The sequence below is a fragment of the Carlito syrichta genome, unplaced genomic scaffold (assembly GCF_000164805.1).
Source record: "Carlito syrichta isolate Samal-C Ts95f unplaced genomic scaffold, Tarsius_syrichta-2.0.1 Scaffold303112, whole genome shotgun sequence".
Classification (NCBI taxonomy): domain Eukaryota; kingdom Metazoa; phylum Chordata; class Mammalia; order Primates; family Tarsiidae; genus Carlito; species Carlito syrichta.
In genome coordinates, this window is record NW_007247208.1 from 636,465 (window position 1) to 658,601 (window position 22,137).

Consider the following 22,137-nt stretch of genomic DNA (forward strand, 5'->3'; position numbering starts at 1 on the left):
TTACAATTATTAGAAATTTTAAAAGGTTTAACATTCGGAACTTAGACACCTCTTGATAGGACGTAACATGGATTTAATATAACCAATGAGCAGCCATTTTAACATTGCCTAAATCACATGTTTCTAGCAGTTCACTTAACTTACCCTCTAATCACTAGCTAAGGACAGAATCAGTTTCTCATAGGTAGCTACTGATAGTTGCTTTACCTCTCCCCAGCTTGTTACTAATTAGCTTTTCTTTTTCAAGTATTTGCCTCCACCCATAAGACCCAGGTTAACCTAATCAGCCCTTCCTGACTTTTGTAACAGACAGACCCCCCCCCACCATGGCAGCAATCATGTGATTAACCCACTCATCTGCCTACTGTCCATCACCTGACATCAGTACCTCACTTGCCTACCCCTTGTGATGATGTCAAGCAGACCACCACCCAACCATCTTAATGACCTGTCCCCATCGAAGAGAAATGTTTAAAAGCACTCAACCTTGAGCAGCCATTTGCCATTGCCTTACTAGACTCTGGTGTGGCCATGTGCTCTTTGAGCTTGTTTCCTGGCTTTGGCCCCCCTTCTCTCTCTCTCTCTCTCTCTCTCTCTCTCTCTCTCTCTCTCTCCCTTCAGTTTTCTTTCTAAATAAACTATATTTTCCAATCTAACTTCTGCACAATTCTTTGCATCTTTTATGCAGCATCAGATGGCACATCTGATACCCACACCCCCAGAAGGCCTGACCTAACATGTTGGAGGCCCCCCCGGGAGTGTGACCTAACAACCTAACACCTCTATTAAAATGTTTTTCCTAAACATAAAGTCGGTCTTCTCTTCCTTATAAAGTGATATTTTAAGTGACATTTTCTAGGAAGTCTTTCCAAAGTAGCTTAAAATAAAGTAAACCCTCAATAGTGATTACAAAATAAATTTTCTTTCCCCAAATGTTTGCATTAACTGAGATATCTATGGTCTCTTATTAGATAATGTGGTTTTATCTTCCAGCATACTTATACAAACCAAAATCTTCAAAAAAATAATAATAAAGTTATTTTGTTGGGGATTTTTTAAAGTATGCCTTAAAACCTGATTTTTACTATTTTTTTTTTCTTTAAGGTGAGAGGCCCTCCAGCTGCAGGAGCCTTTAAAGAAAGACCAACCAAGCCCACAGCATTTCGAAAATTCTATGAACGAGGTGACTTCCCAATTGCCCTTGAGCATGATTCGAAAGGAAACAAAATAGCCTGGAAGGTAAGTCAGGGCACAGCTGTGACGGCCAGCTGTGCTTGCTTAAGTGACATCTCCCAATGCCAAACAAACTTGGCTGCTAAGTAAATAAACCCGAGTAATTTCTCAGCAAATGGAAGATGGTGGGTAAGCTCTTAGAGAAAGCCCCCCTGTGTCAGTCGTCCACCTTGACTAACAATTAAATTACAGCCTGCAAAGAAGAAAATGACAGAGTTGCTTTGCCTTAGAGAATTGTCTGCTGCCCAATTCATCTCTATTTTTATGAGATCCTGGCAGCCCAGCCAGTTTCAGGCAGTCCATCAAATGATGGAACTGGCGGCCGGATTCGGAGAGCAACAGCCATTTATCTCCCCCAAATTTCACCTTCCTGCAGGACACTTCCAAATGGAAGCTTTAATTACCTAAATGGTAGGTCAAGATTGTCTGCTCTCTGGAAATGCAGAGTAGAATACAAAAGAAGGCCGGTCCCATTCCGTGCTCTCCTCTCCGTCCGCAGCCTGTGTCAGCCTGCGCGATGCCTGTCATACGCGCCCTGTTAGAGGCTGACCTCCACCGCCGAAGCCATTACAGCACAGACATTTTTCTGACAAAAGGTTAATTGGCTTCAAAATAAATGTATTGCCTAATGACTCCATTCTAATGTGACTGTGTTTCTTTCTAAAAGGCTCACTGATGTTATTTGTAAAAACTTGCCAATCTCTTAACAGGAGAAGGCTTTTACATTTAATTTGAAAAATGAATGCTGATCTCTAACCGACTTCTGCTATTTAATTATTTTTGTTATCAATGATTTTGCTTTTGGTGATATTTATCACCTAAAAGGGCTTCTCTGCCTGCACTCAGCAAGTCAGTTGCACACATTTGAATATCACATCAGGTTAAGGAAAAAGTTTTGGCCCAAAATCAGTTAAATTAAGCAATTGTCACATTTAACAAAATAGTCCAGAGATCATGTTTGAAGGCAAATTAGAAATTGTTTGTAATTAGTAAGACATAAATTAATGTTAAAAAATAAAATTACAAATTGAAGAATTCATTAAAGTAATAACTTAGAAAAGTACATTAAAATTAACTTTTTCCCTCTTCTGTAAAAAGAACTTAAAGAACTATTTGCATTATATCTAGTGTCTTTGAAAAATATTTTCATATTATCATCAAACATTTATAATTCTTGAGCATTTATCTAATAATCAGCTATTGAACTTAGAATTATTCCAAATTACAAGATAAACCTGGTGATATTCTTCTTATTAAATCTTGACATAAAATTTTTTGGGAGGAGGGGTGAGTAACATTTAAATCTTCCTTTAATCATCTCTATTAGAATGTGAATTTGTTATGTGAAAATAAACATGTGATTAAAAAAAATTAATAGCGAGTATAACTAACTTACATATTTTAGTCTTAATGTAAGTACATATTCCCAAATTTTGGGGACTTGGGGGCTCATTTCTATTTGATCAGTTGCATGGATTTTGTGTTTGCTTGTCAACATACTGGCTCATACAAGATAACACAGTAGAGTGTCTTTAAAACCCGGTTCCTGTTGAGTAAAAGAATATGACATAATTCTTTATAAAAAGCGAGTGGCTTTTGGTGTTTTAGGTGATTATAACCTATGATAAATTGTATTAATAAGAATTTTTATAGACTTATTTCAACTTGTTCAAGTAGTTTTAAGAGCAACTTTTAGATGTGTCAAGAGACTAGAAAAAATTATCTTGAAAATAAGTTATTAATAAAAATATAGTATGAATCATTTTTCTTTATCTTTGATAATCCAATAGTCAGCACAGATATATACTGCTTTTCTTTTTTATGGTTATATTAATTATTTTAAGCTACTATTGATTATGGTACTGATTCAGCAAGCTAAAAAGTAATAAAAAGAAGAAACAATTTATTTGCTGTCACTGGTAGTATAATAGCATAAATTTAGAAAAACATCTTATTCTAGAACCTGTAGATTTCTATCTTTTAGAGGTTTACCACTACATTTCAATTGTATTGCTGTAACATTCAAAATAAGACATTAAAATTATTAAACACAGGCTTGTGAGCAATCTCTCCATATTTATTCCTTGGCTCATTTGCCGTGGGGACAATTGATGCTAAGTAGGAGTAGGGGACTTTTCTAGGATGTCATTCCTAAGGAAGGGGCCTTGGATGTTAAAGGAAGCAGGGCCACCCCATCCCCCCCCAAAAAACAAAAAGCAAAACACCAAGACCCAGCACTGTACTTCTCTGTGTGAGGGCAGAGTGCAGGTCTCTGGTCACACAAATTTCTCATCTCAACATCATAGCTTGTACCTCACTGAAGACCCCTGAGTAGCAGTGCTTCCCCAGGAAAGTACGGGTCGTCTCTTGACACCACTAAGGACACCCTAAGGACTCCAAGGTGGTCTGTGAGTGCCTGAAATGATGTGCATAATTAGATGATAAGAAGGTCCCTTTGTTTTATCAGTGTTTCAGAGTTCCTGACATGGGCTACCCCAGGAATGCAGGCATAGCCCAGTCTGTATAGGTTTGAGGATCTCTGCCCCAAGTCATCAGATTCCCCTTCCACTGGTTCTGGAACAGCTGACCCAGTCTTCACCATATTAAAAAACATCACATATTCTTGAAATAACAAAGGCAGTCTATGGTAAGACCTTATGAATAATCTAGTAAGGTTAAAAAATAGAAGAGTCGGAGATGGGTAAGTGTCTGCGTGCTTAAGATTCTCAGCCCACATCCTGAACTGACATAATAGTTCCGTGCATGTGGAAATGGCTGTTTGTTCCACGTGCCAGAACATCATGGTAGGCTGCATGCCATGGTCTCTCTAGTTTAGTCTGTTTCTTATGGCATCTGTAAAGATCGGAGCAGTGTCCAATACAACTTTCTGCAGTGGTGGCAATGTTCTACAGCTGCACTCTCTAACACCATGTACCTGGCTAGATGTGGGGGTTGAGCACTTGAAATGAGCCTACTGAGACAGAGGAACTGAACTTTAATTTTATTTCATTTTAATTAATTTTAGTTTAAATAGCCACATGGTTAGCATATTACACTACCCAGATCCTGATTGAGAGATAATGGCAGTCTAAAATAATTGCCTGAATTTGCTACTCAGATAGAAGGCCATAGCTATGTTAGAATTACTTACTAAAATGAGAAAATGGGACTTATATACGCATTTTTTTGTTACAATTGTCTATTATGTCATAAATTCCTTGACAAATATGAGAAAAGTTTTGGAAGATGTTTGTAGTGAAAATTTCTACTGATATAAGTTGTTTGGTTTTGAAAGATGAGTAGATGGCAAGTTCATTAACTATGAAAGATGAATAGCTCTGATCTCAAATATGAAACCTACCAGGCAAGCTCTGGAATACTTTAAAATATTTTTTATATATGTATTTTCTAAATATGGTTAAAGAATTCTTGATTATCAATTATTATAGCCATAAAAAAGCATCATAATTACTTAGACAAAAAGTTTTAATCTGCTTCCCTTGCTACGTTTTTCTTGTCTCCACTAACACTCAAGAAACATAACTGTTTATTTTGTTGCTGATAACTTCAATATTCACTGAAGTGAATATTCATTCTAGCAACAGACTTGAAAAAGAGCTAAGCAGACTAGATAAGTGACAAAGCAGACAATCAGATGAACAGTGAAAATTTGAGCTTTCTCATCTTAAATTGCCATTTATCAACTTCCTGTACTTCTGTAATATGAGTCACATGCTCACAAGGTCTGCCATCAGGGTAGGGATGGGGCTCTACCTAAAGGCTTTCTGTACGAATATTCTGGAGAGTGAAGAAATGCTGCTTAAATGAGGAGTAAAGCCAGACATAAATATGGAAGCTGGTCTTTTGAGGTAGAGTTTTAAAACCAAATATTAAAGCATGAGTCATAAGGAATATGAAATTATATAGAAGTTTACACAGCTTTCTTGTAAACTGTCCTCTCACTTCTGCCTCTAGGCAGCTTCCACCATTTCCCCACCCCCCCACCCCCAACTCAGTTTGCCAGGACCTTCAAGTACCCTGGGATCAACTGCAGGACTACTGAAGCCTCTCCTTCTCCTCCTCCTTGTCCTCGTTGTCCTCCTCCTCCTTTTCCTCCTCTCTTCCACCTTCTCCATATCCACCTCTGGCTTCTCCTTCTTTTCTGCTTCTTTCTCCTCCTTTTCCTCTTTCCCTTCCACTCTCTTCCTCGCCTTCCCATGCCTCCTCCCCCTTCTCCTCTTCTTCTTTTTCCTTCTTTTTGTTTGTCACTTTCTGGGATCCATATTTGTCCTTATGGTATTCCCAGGACTAATTTTAGGCAGAGGGGCTGGGAGCCCATTCTAGTTCTCTATCTGGCAGCAGTCTGAAGCCATTTGGTGTAGTCACCTGAATTAATTAGAAATACGAGTTATTACTTACATACTTAGTGAGGAACAAAAATGTGAATCATAGGTAGCATTATGAAACTCATCATTTTACTATAAATTCTGGTTCCAAGCCATTGTTTTAAATAGTATGATAATATAAGTTATTTTGAAATAGTCACTTCAGTAGAACCCTCAGGAGAAAGCATTGGAGAAATATACCAGAGCCACATTAGATTTTTAGGAATAACTATATGGTTTATAAATCATTTACTTATTTTAAAAATGGAAGTAGCTACAACTTCACAAAAGTGTGTCTAAATTCTTCTACTTTAAAGGCATTTTGTTGTAATAGATATTGATATGTCATCTTTCTCCATCTGTCCATGATAATATCTATATGACAGTATATGACATGTACTAAGATCTTGTTCTCCACTAAATTTCTATTAAACAGACCTAAGAGTATCCCAGATATTAGAGATATTTGAATAAGAAATGGATAACCCTGTAAACCCTCTAAGCAAATCAGCAACTAATACCAACTCTATTACAAATGTAACAAAAACCATAAACCTCTACAATTAAAAGGAGAGAAGCTCAGAATGGACTTGTACTTTGCCTCAAATTCCCCTCCCAGCACCTTGTGTTTCCTCACCTGGCAAGTCACAGTGTCCTTGTCCAAAGTAGGATAGTTACCAGGGGACTTTCTGAATTCTTGTTTTTTCATTCTTTTTTGATATATAAATGATTTTCAGTAGCCACTTATATTGAAATAAAATTAATAAAGCCTGAACTGATCCACATAAGCAGATTCATGTGAGGATGGAATAGCTTTTACTCACCGCCCAACACATATCTAAAGCATAATTCCCTTGACTTAACATAGTAATTATGCAGTTACCTGCTAATTCCCCTAAATTAATATAGTAATTATACATTTACCAGTGAATTAAAACTTGGATCACAAGACTTTGTTTTTCTGTTTAAAAAAATGTCTTATTATTAAGTTAATCAGGCAACTATAAACCTACTTTTAAAATACTTTTATCAATAAATGTTTATAGAGATGTGTTATTTGTATATTTATATTCCACAATATTTCAAAATGGATTTTAATTGTCTTTCAAAAAAACTATAAAATACATGAAGTCAGCATAAATAAGAAAGATGAAAGTGAAAACCAGATAGAAACCAGAAATGGAGTCAATAACAATGTTAGTAAAAATAGGCATATCCTGAAATCCTCGAAGGCAGAGATCTTTGTACTTCTGGTTTGCTCACTGACTTATTCTAGAACCTAGTACTCTAGTACTCTGCCACAGAGCATGTGCCCACTGATGCTTGTTGAATGTAAGAAAAGCATACTGGAGCTTTTAGGTTTTATTTTTCTAGACACTTTCACCACCATGTCTCTTACCCTCTTGGCCTCAATTTTCTTATCTGTAAGTGACAGTCATGTACCAGGTGATCCCTATGATGCATTCAAATTATGAGAGTTCAAGGAAATTGCGGCAAGTTTGAGTCCACAGGACTTTGGGGTCCAGAATGATATGCAGTTGTTTCGGGGGAGGGTGAACTTTTATCGAATACTACTTAGATTATGCATACATTGTTTTCCCAATAGCTACTCATTTCTTAAAAGTTTACTTTCAAAATGATAAACAAGTTAGTTTCCCTTTTTAGAGGACTAAAAATATATGCCCAACTTGAATATCCAAGTTAAAAAATGCTGTGCATAAATCAGATGTTTACATTGGTTTTTACATTAATTCTCTGATGACTGATGACTCCATTCAGTAGTTCTTCTCTGGTATTTCCTCCTCTTTTCAATTCTTTTCAGTTCTTTTTATTTCTCAGCAGCACTGATATTAATGGACTATATAAAAAAAAGCTCTATCAGTGTGATTGTTTTCATTGACAGAACTGATGATTTCCTAGTAGGAAAAACAGTTATGGAATATAATTATTATAAAAGTGTGCACACATGTTCTTACAATTAAAATCAGCTCTGAACCATGATAGCTCTTATCTGTAAATATTATTATATTTTAAAGTAAATCACACTGTGATATGATACCCGATCCTTTCACCATCAATATAGTCACAAGATTCTATAATTTAGATTTATAATTTCATCCCTTGGTACCTTCAATTTCTTAATATTTCAATTTCTTAAGGATTCAGAAAATAAATGCTATGTCTCTTGCCCCTAAGGTAAAACTGATACTGACTTTTGAAATCTTATAGGCAAATTTATTTGGGTTGTATAATTTGTTTCATCTGAAGAAGAATTGGAGTTGTGCTAGGCTTCTGTTTCTTTTGATAACTGCCAAAGCTTGAGTTTGGATAACAGACCTTACTAGAATTTGCAAGGCAAATTTTACAAGAGAAGTGACAATTTACCTGATTTTTGTACCAGAGAGCTACCACGTTTCCACTATTATTTCCTTTGTGATTAATTAATAGACAGAGTTGGTTTTAGAATTCTTGAAAAAATAATCCTCTGACAATTAATGTGCTAGTCTGTGTTTTTTGGAGGAGAGGACTGCATACACAATTAATGCCGTTCTTTTATTTGATGTAAATTGCTATGTCTTAAAAGTGTACAGCATGACAATACAACCATGTATCAGAAATAACTTTAATTTAAATTGGTTAGATGACCTCTGAAAGCTAGATGGAAGATTTTCTGCTGAATGGGCTCGTGCTCCCTGCTGCCTGTATAATTTATGTGAGAAATTAGTGCAAATGGTTCACTTTTATGGAGCAGAGCTGCTTGTAGCAAGCCTGCAGAAACAATTTTCCCCCAAGCCTCCATCTGTTCTTCAAACTAGGGCATATGCCATCTCATCGAGCTTGAAAGTCAACTGATTTATAACTCCTGGAAAGTGCATAGATTGAAAAGAAAGGTCGACTGCCGCTCTGTGACAGTGATTTGTTAGGCATTGGCTAAAGACAATTCACATTACCAGGGACCCAAGGGGAAACAAGCAATGTTGTAAGTTTCAGATCTCAGTAGACTGACAACTAGAAGAAAAACAAATCACTCCTGCTTTTTAAGTTAGACGACCACCACTGTTGAAAAGCAGGAGAGGTCTTGGTAGTGTGAAGAGTGCCATAGCTAAGATACCCTGTTGTCACTTAATATCCCATAAGGACATGTGTTACTGCCACCCTCCCAGTGGCAAATGTTGCCATTTTAGAAATTATAGGTACTCCATTGATGAATGGATTTTCCCTATCTGCTCAAAATGTAGATCTTCAATTCTGTTCCAATTAGTAATTTAATGAATGGTTACCTCTCTTATCACTTATCACATATCTCTTCTGAAGCATTATTAAGATCAAAATTTCTTTGACAGGTGACAAATGGAATAAGATTGATGGTATGATTGTAAACAAGAACAAAATCATTCTTTGATGTTTTTATTTGAGTGGTCAAAGTGTCATCTTGAGATAACAACTTTTAGTATATTGATGTTTTTGTTCTGTCTTTTTTCTACATGTATATATTTCATATAATAATTTTTAAATTACTGAATTTTATTTGTTTTGGGGGGATTTTTTAATGGTTAAATATTATTCCATTGTGAATATATACCATGTACAACTAGTATGGAAATCAGTATGGAAGTTTTTAAAAAAAACTAAAAATAGAATTCTCATATGATCTAGCAATCTCTCTACTAGGTATTTTTTTTCTTTTTTTCTTTTAAAGATGTGGGGTACAATTCAGGATTAGGTATACAAGTGGTCATTGTACAGGTAGAGTTTGGGCCTCCCTTTGGTCCCCACTTTGCCTGGTTTGATATCAGTTACCCTTATTCATATGATAAGTTTTAAGGAACTCAAAGGAACATTCAAGTTCCAAATTAAGAGAGGAGAATGATAGTACATATTCTGCCATAGGAATTTTAGTAGTTTTCTCCAGCTTCACAACCACAAAAAAGATAATCATCTTTTAATATACAATTTTAAGTATTCAATGGTCATCATCAGGCCTTTAGAAAAGATCTACACCAGCATGTTTCTCTGTATAGATCAACTTTCGTAAGACCACACATGTGGCTTCTCCGGTACTAATTCTCACAGCATGGTATCCAACTGCATAAGTGGAATTGTCATTATGAGCGTGTCATCAGCGTCTTTTTGAGGAGAATAATGACCACTTTTTAAAAAGTTCATTAAATATGAAGCACATTTCTTGCTGTTGGCAAAGGTATAAAAATAGACACAGTAAACAGAATCATTTTAAAGCCAATCTCTACCCCTAATCTAAAGCACCTCTTTTACAACAAATAACCCTACAAAATTTCCAAGATTTGGTTTAATCTGAATAAAGGAAAACCCATAAAGCTTCCTTGCCACACATTCTCAAACCATACTTTTTTTTTTTTTTTTTTAGATTTCTCTCTCTGTTAATGCATTTTTTAAAGCAATTTTATACAAAATAGATATAGGTTGAATATTTCTGAATCCTTGAATATCTTAAAAATATATACATTTTCAACTTTCATGTATATGAAACACAATTTGATGGAAATTAACATTCTTAAATTAGAACTGTTTCTGTTCATATCCCTGTAGACTGTAACATCATTGTATTCTAACTTGATTACTGAAAAATTAATACTAGTCTGACTTTTATTCCTTTAATGGCAATCTGTTTTTGTTTGTTTGTTTTACTTGACAGCCTGAGTAATTGTACAATTTTTATATAAGTAAAACTTACTTTCATGTATTTTTCCTTTAATATAGTAAACTTATTGTCTACTTGAAACTTCTTAATTGAGGAATGTTTTGTTTTATAATATTTTTGATTATTACTGTGTTGTATGTAGACTTTGTTGTATGTAGACTATTGTTACTACTATGTTGCATGTAGACATTGTTGTATGTAAACTACATATTTATATTTTGTACTATCATTGTTTCCCTCAATAATTTTATTTCTTTATCCATTCCTTTAAACTTCTGGGAGAAAGTTCTTATGTTTTCTATTTTCTTGAGTCTGTCCATTACTGCCTCAAGTTCAAATTTTAACTGTACTTAGGTAGACTACCCCACTGTCTGGTATGAGCATGTTTCATCTGGCCCTGTTCTGTTGGCCTAAAAGGGATCTTCTGTAACTTCTGACACTAGGATAGATGAAGTATACAAACACAGATACCTATGATCCCTAAAATGCACAGGTACCAAGCTCTGTCTTCCTCTGCCCTTTCCTGTAGCATTTTGCTTGTGAGACACACTACTTTCTAGGATAAAATGCAAAGTGTTACCAGAAATATCTGTCCTTACTTCCTATTCATTTGTTTTCTGAGAGTTGAGTGTGCATGGATGTAGGAGGGGTGAATGGAAGTGGAAAGTGCTTTGTTTAAAAGGGCAGCTACTACCAGGTTGTATATTTGTGGCCTAATCCTTCCCACCTTTTTATTCCAGACCTTCTGCTTCTGACAGGGCAGGGAAGGGGACGCAGAAAGTGTAGTAAAGATGAAAAAGCTGCCTACTGACTTTTGATTGGTGCCTCTGGCTGCAAAACATACATTGACTATGAATTATGGTTTTTAATTCAATTCCATCGACCTCATTATCTGTAGAGATTCCTTTAATTTCTGCATATGCATTTGTTATTGGACTGATTTTCAGTTGCAAAGTTTTCCTCTTTTTCTGTATCTTCATAGATAATGCTGTGGTATGTTGGGGGAAACTGTGTCAGAGATTCCTGTCAAGATGCTATTTAAAACCACTGAGTCTGATTTATTTTTGCACATTAGTGAACTATATTCCATTGTGGAGAAGTAGTGTGATAACATCGATACTTAGGCAACAGTGACTTGTCCATTAGTAAGGGAATTGAATACTTATAATACACAAGACACAATGCTAGGCCTTGTAAACTGGATGGCATGGGTTCTAATCGTAAGGAGCGAATTGGCTGGATTATATCACTTCTCAGAGAAGAAACTAAAAGTGTCCAAAGAGTTTGTATCAAGTCTTACAGCAGATACTTTCCTCTTGCATAGATCATAATTCTTAACCCTTTATGCACTATGTGTTAAACATGGTTACTTTAATGATATGGTTTCAAGTAATTTCTGAATTTTTCAAATTGAGAGACTCTGTACAATTTTTACCAGTTTATAAATTGATGTCTATTTCAGTGAGTGCAGTTTGCTGACACCTTTACTTTTCTCATATTTCAGTATTTTTGCCATATAAAGAAATAATAAATTTAACCTCAAAAATGACCTGCAGGTGATCTATCCTCATGCCTCTATATCAAGCTATTGTAACAATTCCAAGTGTCAGTGAGATATCACTGACTCCAAAGTTCTACTCTCTATTTTGGGTGTGAATTCTACAGATGTATCCTGCTTGGGATTCAGTCCAATTTATACCTAATGACTTCTGGAGTCATGATTAAATACAAGCTGGACTTTCTCATTCCAGCTACCATGTCTCTCCATTTCTTTTTTCATATGTTCTCTCTCTCTCTCTCTCTCTCTCTCTCTCTCTCTCTCTCTCTCTCTCTCTCTCGATCTAATTCACTGTGTTTCATTCTAGATGATTTCCTCAACTCTGTCTTACAATTTAAAAATTCACAGGTTTAACCTACTGTGTAATTTGTCTGATGAATTTTTTCTTTCAAATTTATTTTCAATGTATCAATTCTGGAATTTGTACTTGTTTGTTAAAGACATCTGATTGTTCTTATTTTTATAATATTTTTTTCTTGCTTTGTGGTTTCTTTTACTGTATTTATCAGGTTATATTTTTAAATATACTCATTTCAAGTTTTTTTCCCACATTCATCTACTATCTCTTGTTCCTAGGGTGTAAATTTACACTTACCTTTCCTTGGGAATCCCTCATGCCCTGGGTTGTGAAGGCATCCCTATTGGGTGCTTTCAAATCTGTCTCTATAGGGCACAGTTTCTAAACTAATTTTTATGTAAATAAACCTTCAAGTTTCTTCACCAGGATACTACTCACCACTTTAGATTTGAGTTTCCTTTTCAAATACTAAGTCTGGGAACTTAGTATTTACCTTTCTTACTTTTGAGAATGGCTATATAACTTCTTATCCAGCATTTATAGCTTTTTTAGTGATATTGACCTGAAGTCTTTCCTTTAATTCTGTAGGATAGTTTTCTCAACTAGCATAGTATCATAACTTAGATGCAGAGAAAAAGACTATCTTGAGATATAATCTTTCCTCAATGTTAGACCAATTCTAAAACTTTCCCATATAAGAAAGTCAATTAAATAAAATATACTTTGTATTTCTCATGGAATTTCCTTTATTTAAGCAAATGTTATAAGCTAATGTGTATCGCATGATTGTGTGTGTGTGTGTGTGTGTGTGTGTGTAATCACATACATGTCAATTAAAACTGCTAAGATAGCAAAATTTGTGTTTGGAAAAATTATGAGAAAAAGTCTTGTGCCAACAAGATTATGTGCCAACCCACAACTCTCATTTTTGAATGTATATAACATGTATATGTATGTGTATTTACATAAGTAAACACCTTGTTTCTATTTCAGCACTGGAGTTAAAATTCTAATTTTCATACTATAAAATTTAGCCAACAAATTAAGGTGGGTGGAATGACCCCAAGGAGACCTTTATCTTCCCATTATTCATATCTAGTAATAGTGAATTTCTTGAGAAGCATTTATCTATGAACTGAAAAACATCTTTAAAATGTTTTTTATTTACAGTAAGTTGTAAAACATTTTACTAAACATTGTTAAGTATCAACAAAGTATAACATTGAATTGGAAAGAATTTTGTTTTTTGAAAATAATCTTCAAAGAAAAAAACACTGTAGATTTATTATTAATTCCTATTTTTTGAAGAGTTGCTTGAATAATGAAGTATTTGTATATATGCAACAGAAGATTGTTCATTTACATGCATTTTTCTTTATATTTGTTAATGCATTATGAGAAGTGCTAGTGTATAATATTGAAATCATAAGTCAAAAAATACAAAAGTTAAGATTTTTATAATTCTATTTGGGAATTTCTAGCTTTTTCTTCCTGTGTGGATTTTACCACTGCATTATTATAACTTATTACATTTAATAAGCTAACAATTGGGACTAGCTTCAAATCTCTAGCAGCAATTTAGCAGATGGTTCATTTCATGAAAAAGAAATGTGAACTGTGATGACTGTGACTGCCCTGTTGGAGAGATGGAAGAAAGGGTGAAAGTAAAATGTATTGGTTAGTTGAAATATTACTAGTAATGTTTTGTCTGGTCAATAATATTAGAATGTGGCTCAATTTTCAGAAATAATGAGCTCTACAACTGAATGAATACATTCTCTATGGAATATACTCATATGTAGAAAACCTTTTTGATGAGAAATTTCATGTTATTGATGTAAAACATCACTATTTGGTTTCTTAAGCAATCTCTTTGGTTTTGCTGCCTTGTACTTTATACATCAGAAATCTCAGTGTGTATAAATTACCAAATGTACCCTCTTGTTTCTTGCCTCTGAACCTGTACTCATGCTGGCCTCCTCTTGAATACCTTCATTGCCTCCACGTCTGCCTCCACTCAGGACTTTTAAATCATCTGCTTAGACTCAGCTCAGGTCTTATGGTCCTTGAAAGTCTTTCCTAACTTTTCCAGGCAGGATTGAATACTGCTTTCTGGAAAACCAGTACACCCTATTGCTAATCTCATTGCTCTGTAAGATAGTAGTCTGTTCTTGTGTCTTCCCTCATTATGATGACTCTAGAAAGGCTGGAGCAAGTGTCACTTAATTCTGACCTACCACAGCCCCTGATTCAACATGAATAAATATTCTAAGGCTGATGTTCCAGGTAATTCTTTAAAATATTTCATCTTTATACAGTTCGTATACTTTTGTTGGTTTAATACAGTAGCAATTTGAATTTTCATCTACTCAAGATCCCAAAAAAGTGGTGTTTATCTATGACCTTTTAATTTTATTAACAAGCCTCATAGACCTTTTGATAACTCTGTTTATTTTTGTTTTCTTACAGAAAGTAGTTTGTAGCCCTTATAACCTTATAGTAGCAGCTCCCTGAATATTTCTTATTGCCAATTAATAGTATTTGTTTATTTAAACTCTAATGGCCTGATCATATTTAAATTGTGTTGCTTATGTAACTTAGTAAGAAGCATCCATTAATTTAATAGGCAGAACTTGAATACCCACTGATGCTGGGCACTGCTCTGCTCTAGAAATATAGCAATGAGTAAATCAGACAAATTCTCTGTTCTCATGGAACTTCCATTATAGTAGGAGAAACTAAACAACCAAGTAAATATAGAGACTGTTAAATGGTAATATTATGAAGAAAAACAAGACAGGGTGAAAGATAATTATGAGAGGATAGGGGACAATTGTATTGGGGTAGTCAGAGGACATTCCTTTAATATAGTGACATTTAAGTGGAGGTCATCTGATAATATTATCTATTTTTTATGAGAGTCTTAACTTGCTACTTTTCCCTGTTTAAAATGTAGTGATATCAAAAAGAATAAAGTGTTAAAGTGAAAATATAGCAAAAATAGCCAAATAAATAGCGTGTTTTCAGGACCTGTTACTGAAAAATCAGTGTAAGAGTTATAACACAACACTAATAAATTAACAAATTATATTTTAGTTGAATTCTTATTCCTCTAAAACACTAATTAAGTGATCACGAATGACTGTGTTTTGTACATTTAGACATACATATTTTATGAGCATATGCAAATACATATTTCCTTCGTGAAAAGTACTTTTTTACATTTTAAATATAAGAAAGCCTAAATAAGCAAGTAAATTCATTTGTACATCCTCTTTCTCTTTTCTTTTGAAAATAAACTCATCTCTAGTGAGCAGATTTAGAGAAACAAACAAGAAAAGATGAGATGGACACAGAAATATTATATCCAGATTGCCTTTAGAGAGGGCACCAAAAAATGGGCTTCTAATATAGGCAAAGTACAGCCTACTGGAAAGATTTGTTTACACACTTTTGGAAACACAGTATGATGGATTCATAGCGTAATGTACTTTTGGAGGTACAAGCCTATAAAAGCATCTACTATGGCACTTGCACAATATGATGTGTCTGAGAAATTAATATAATTAAAAGAGATGTTACTGAGTATTAAACACATGCACTATTCATTTGTTTGTTCTAAGCATTCTTCCATCTGTCACACATTTTTGGTGGTTGAAATTTATTAGGTAAAGTGAAAGTCATTAGTGATACAGGCATTTGTGCAGTGTGTACAGTGAGTCTTAAGTATGCTCATGAGCTGCATGGTGATGTTTCAGTCGACAATGAACCATGTATACAGTGGTGGTCCCATAGGATTATAATGGAACTGAAAGTTTTTTTAGCACTTTGTGATGTTGTAGACACACAACACATTACTTTTTCTATGTGTAGATATGTATAGATACACAAATACTTACCATTGTGTTACAAATTCCTACAGTATTCAGTACACTAAACTGCTGTACAGGCTTGTAGCCTAGGAGCAATAGGCTGTTCAATGTAGACTAGGTATATGGTAGACTGTACCACCTAGGTTTGTGTAAGTACACTCTATGATGTTCATACAATAATGAAATCACGTAACGATGCATTTCTCAGAACGTATCCCTGTTGTTAAGCAACACATGGCTATAGAATGAAGTAAAAAGCAACCTAGATCATGCAAAATTACTTGTATTTTGGAAACTATAATTCTAAACACCTGCCTCATTATCGGCCATAAAATTAATATAGAAAATTTGACATCAAAATGATTATATCAGAAATCCAAATGTTGTACAATTAAGTGCTGTACATATTTTTAAAGTTTAATTTACTTTATAAAATTATTTTAGCAGCACAAATATGTTCATCTTTTTTAATTATTATTTTAAATTAGAGACAGGGTCTCAGTATATGGCCTAGATTGGATTCGAACTCCTGGGCTTGAACAATTCTCCTACCTTAGCTTCCTGAGTAGCTGGGGCTACAGGCCCATTTGTTTCTTAATATAAACCTGATGAGAGTTTTATAGAAAATGAAATGTAAATATATTACCTTTTTTTTTTGAAAGAGTTATTAAAATATTTAAATATATGCCTTTAGCCTGTTTTTGAAAAAAAATGTGATCAAGTCCAGATTCTGACTGCTAGAAAGCCTCCACTGTCACCATAAGGGAGGACAAATATCTTTCCTTACTCATCCTAGGTTCATTGCTGAGGCTCTTATAACAAAAGACAAATTAACATGAGAAAAGTGTACACATTTATAATGTTTAATATAAGTTGTAAGAGACATGGGAATCTTCAAAAGGAAACAAAGAAACAGTTAACCCTGAGTGTTGTTTGTAGCGGGATGGACGAAGAATGGATAGTTGTATAGAAATATGTTAGGCCAAAGGGGGTGCGATCTAATGGTGGTGGACTGGGGGGACTTTGGCAAACCCTTTTTGTTCAGGCCTGTCTCTGTGACCCTTTGCCTTCAGAAATAAGGATGTTTGTTTTCTTTGGAAGTAGGGAAGGCACCTTGCACATAAGTCTTATGACCGGCGTCAGAGAAGACAGGAGGGAGAAGGTCAGAGAGGACTTCTTGCTTCCTCTGTTTCTTAGTATGTAGAATATTTGGGGGTAGCGTATCCTTAACATCATCATCACTGAAGCCGTATTTTGGACCTTAGGTTCTTTTGCACTTCTTTTTCATTCTTATTTATTCAAAATCAGTATAGTGTTGAAAGTTAACAGAAAGGGCCAGTGTCTTTGTGGCTACAGTAAACAGAAGAAGGCTGTGGTCAGCTCTCAGAAGGTTGTCATGATTCAGGGCAGATGGATTAAATATTGGTTGGATATTGTTTTTTCTATTCTCTCACCCCTTTGCCCCCATTCATTACTGTTTAACAATGCCAATACAGTGTCTAGTTTGAGTGGACTACTTTTGAGGGACTTAAGCAAAAAGCAATGTTAAAAGAGAGAAGGTCAGGCTGAAGTGTGTTAACTTGATCAACTGAATTTTCAGGGATTAAAATGTGCAGGTTCTTGGGCACATGGGGAGAATGGTTGCACTCGGTCAGGTGACCAGACCAGAAATCAGGTGACGTCACTGGCAGTTGTAAGGCTTTTTGTTTTTCTATATCTCTCACTTGGCATGATCCCAGCCTGTTGTAAGCCACTCACCCACGTGGCTCCAGCCATACTGACTTCCTTGATTTTCCAAGAAGACAAAAAGCCCAGATCTTCCCCAGCCATCATCAGGAATGCCTTTCCCTGGCTTGTGGTCTAGTCCCAGCTTCAAGGCTGCTCTTTTAAGTAGCCATCAAAGGATATCAAAGCAGCTGTCCTTGGCCATCCTCTGTAAAATAGCACCCATTCTCATCCCCCACCCCCTAGAGACACAAGTGATGTTTCCCCAGAACTCAATACCGTGCCTGTCCCAGGCAAAGCAGTGGAAGAGGAAAGGCAAACTATCTGTGGCTCTCTATATCATCTAGTAATAGCTTCGAATGATTATAGATAAGAAGAATTAAAGGACAGTAATCTAGTTGAAAGTGTGTAGGCAGGGTGGGGGTAGATGTTTTACATTAAAACAATTTTTACTTATCAAGAACATAATTGTTTGGGTGGTTTTGGTGAAGGAATTGATGAGCTGAAGGTGATGAAGTTGGGGAGAGAGGATTACGATATCTTAAAGAATCTCTTCTAAAACTTCCAGCACACGTATTCTCAGCTCTGTTATTAGTCATGAATTTACTCATTTATTCAAGAAACATGTATTGAGTGTCTTTGTTACTGTCAACATCTCCAGTGATCTCTTTAGTCTATTTTTAATCTGCTTCACATTATCTCATTCTGCTTGCTGTAAACACTTACCGGGTTCTGGGTTAATCCTATAGAGAACTGCTTGTTATTCTTCCAAAGTAAATACTTTCATTCTTTCAAACTAGAAGAGTACAATTTTAATGGTAGTATTTGGGGCACAGTGACAAGAAGGTAGGGTTTAGAGGGTAAGAGAGAGACAGGTAGAGATGGAAGGTCTTTAAACTGTACCCTTGCAAGTTGACACACATACTATTTTTTTATTCTTTCTAAGATCTGCATGATTAATGATGTTCAATTTATGGTTATTGATTTTCATTATTTGATTAAATATTTCATTCAACAAGTACTTGTTGAGCATTTGTGATTTGCTAGGCACTGATTAGTTGCTGTGCATATGCTACCTAAATCCTGTCCCAATGGTACCTGGGTTTCTCAATATGATGGCATCATAAGAATGCCATATCATAATATTCCTTGGCACTAGAGAAACTTGGCAACTTTATTTTCTCTCCCTTTGATTAAACTTCCTCTCTTCTGTAATATAAGTTAGGTTTTAGAAGAAAGTAAAGGTAGTTAAGCAAAGAAATTTTTAATCAATAATTTTTAATGACTGTAAAACTTTAAAATGTCATATCAGTGTTTTAATCTACATGGACTGGTTGTTTCTAAATTTCATTTGAAATAATTGAATGAAATTACTTAAAATTCTTGCTATATTTGGTTTAAAATTGTTTTGACAATTGACTTTTCTTAGTGGCATTTATAGATTCTAAACAACTTTTACCACATCCATTATATTCTTTAGTTTCTTCTGGGATTTGCTGTGTAAAAGAAAGTGAGAACAATGTGGCTCACGTTATTCTGATAATTAACATCTGTGAAGGACAAGCTCCTGCATACATTTTTCTCATAGTGAGAGGGAGTGCACAGAAACAGAATGATGCATCTGTTTTAATATTTAAAATATTTTTCCCTTAGGAACTGAACCACTAGCTTTTTCCCATAAAAGCAGTCTTATTTATTTTTAATTTTTTTGCCCAAATAAATATAGAAGATGATTCCAAATAAACTATTTTGTTAGATAATAGTTTTCTTTTCTGCACAACAGAACCAGTGATTTGCAATTCTGATATCTTTTTAATTTCTCTATTTCTCTTTAACAATTATTTTTGCATAATTTATAAATGAAGTTTTAATAAACATTTGAAAGAAGGAGTGATGCCACCTTGATTTGTATCAAATTTCTTTTACTAGACCTTTCTCAATACATCTAGGCATAGGAGCAGGATTTTAAACTTTTCTCCCTGTGGACTAATGATAATGAGTTGAATTTCTCGTCATTTTCTAAAGAATAGGCTCTATAGCCTTCCTTTTATTGGTTTCAAAAGACTAATTAGCTTTCTTTTGTTACCTAACCATAGCCATGTAGCTAACTCTCTCAGCACTCTTGGAGAATGGTACTACTTCAATACTTAGGTAATATTCCTTCTCTTTATCAAAATGACTTCATTTTGGTTTGATTGTTCTAGTAACTACACCATTTGGAGAAGATACTAACAACACTTATTCCCACTTTTGATATCTGGAGTTCTGTATTTCCTTTGCCTTGATAATGTGTTTGTGAAGTTTTTTTCTAGAATTGGAGCATTGTTTTTCTCTTTTAAAAAACAATATGTTATTTAAATTGAAAATCGTAGGATATAGTTTTTTTTCATTATAACAGTTTTATTTCTGTTTTTAAAAAAAATTGTGGTAAAATACACATAATACAAAATTTACCATCTTAACCACTTTAAAGTGTACAGTTCAGCAGCAGTAAGTACATTCACATTGTTGTGTAATCGATTTTCAGAACCCTTTTCATCTTGCAAGACTAAAACTCTATACCCATTAAACAACTCCTTCTCCCCACCACATTCCCTGCCAACCACCATCCTGCTTTCTGTCTTTATGAAAAGGACATAATGAATTTATAAGAGATTTGGTATATGTTAAATGCATAGTTAAGGTTATATTTTATATAGGTTATTGGCAATATGAACTCTACATGTTTAAAAAATGGGAGAATAGTTGTTCAGTTATAGCCATTGGGACTTAAGTAAAAAGACTGTACCTATATCACAAAATCATTACAACATATAAAATTTATAAAAATTAATTAGAAATTAAACTATCAGGATAAAAGTATTTTTAAATCCTGTCTAAAACTTATATAATACTTTGTATAATGAGCTCATACATAAAAGTTATAAAACCTTTAAAATAATATAAATTGTTTTAGGCATTTGAATTACATACATGTCATTTACAAATATGCTTTTTAATATCACTCATACCAACGCACATGTGTTCATGTGTATGTTTGTATTCAATGTACATTTTTACCTGCAAAGATCCTGTTTCTCACATCTTTACTAAAATTTAGAATTGTTTGACTTTTTTTTTAAATTAATAATTACAGAAGTATCTAGGTAGGCCTCAAGATCTTTGACCCTGCTACCAGCCTCTCCCAAAAATGCTACTTAAAGAAACTGTACTATATCATAGTGTAGGTTCAATTTCCATCCAGACCTTTTTGCTAGTATTTATTTTATGCTACTTCATGACATATTAAAACCCCAGAGGTGTGATTTCATATTAAGGAACATGATCAGGGCTTATTTTGCCCTAATGCCAATCCAAAATTTGATTCTAATGTCAAATGTAGGAACTAATTTTAAACCAAATAAGTTTTTGTGGTTTACATAAAGAATTAAATCACCTTTACTTTGGAATATTAAGTTAAAATAAATTATTGGACTAACTTAAATGAATATGCTTATTTATATTTTTGCTATACTGCTTGGCATCATTCCGCTTTGTCTCAAAGACTTATCCAGTGCTTATTTGGTTACTTTTTTTCATTTTCCCACTCCCTTCCATTGTTTGAGGCTTAGAATAAATTACATAAGCTAAACTATATTATTTTTTCATTATCCTAGTCTTTTTCTGATGATGAATATACTTTAGAAATTGCTTATTTAATAAAACATTGTTTCATCTGTCATTCCTATCTGATTTAATATGCAAAGTATACATGAAGTATTACAAAAAAGAATCTTTACATTAAATTTTATTCTGTTCACCATTTGTCATTCTTTAATAACTGTTTATAAAGAAAATAGCATTTCTAAAAGTAAGATATGATATGATACGGTCTTTCTGTCTATTTGTAACTTAGTAATAGAGAAGAAAGCACTGCCTTGAGTCATTAGAACATAAGAGAAAGTCATTATTTGATACACACCTTCAAGTATAAGAAGACAACCAAATCACAAAATGGTAAAATGGGCTCTATGTTAAAGTATTTCAAAAATTTTATTAATAATATATTTTATAAATGCTTATTGAATTATACATCTTAAAATGTATTTCTGATTATATATCTTGGCAAGAAAAGAGTTTATGAAATTCTATTCTAAGCAGAGAAAATCTGTTTTTTGCTGTGTGGAGTTATATGTTGTACTTCTATAATATGTGCTTTTAAATTCTCTGTTATCATCTATATGAGCTTGTTTTTTGAGGAAAGAAATTAGCATGGAGCAGTAGTTCACACCTGTAATTCCAGCACTTTGAGACACGAGGTGAGAGGATCTCTTGAGCCCAGGAATTCAACACCAGCCTAGGCAACATAGCAAGACTTCATCTCTACAAAAAAAAAAAAAAAAAAT

General features: G+C 34.2%; 1 protein-coding gene across 1 annotated transcript in view; it reads left to right on the forward strand.

Annotated features, from left to right (window-relative positions):
• Positions 1-22,137, forward strand: part of PACRG (parkin coregulated) — a 335,607-nt gene that overhangs the window by 98,144 nt on the left and 215,326 nt on the right. The window contains exon 3 of the mRNA XM_008057716.2: positions 1,105-1,239. Coding sequence (XP_008055907.1) covers positions 1,105-1,239 — 135 coding nt within the window. The remainder of the gene's footprint in view (positions 1-1,104; positions 1,240-22,137) is intronic.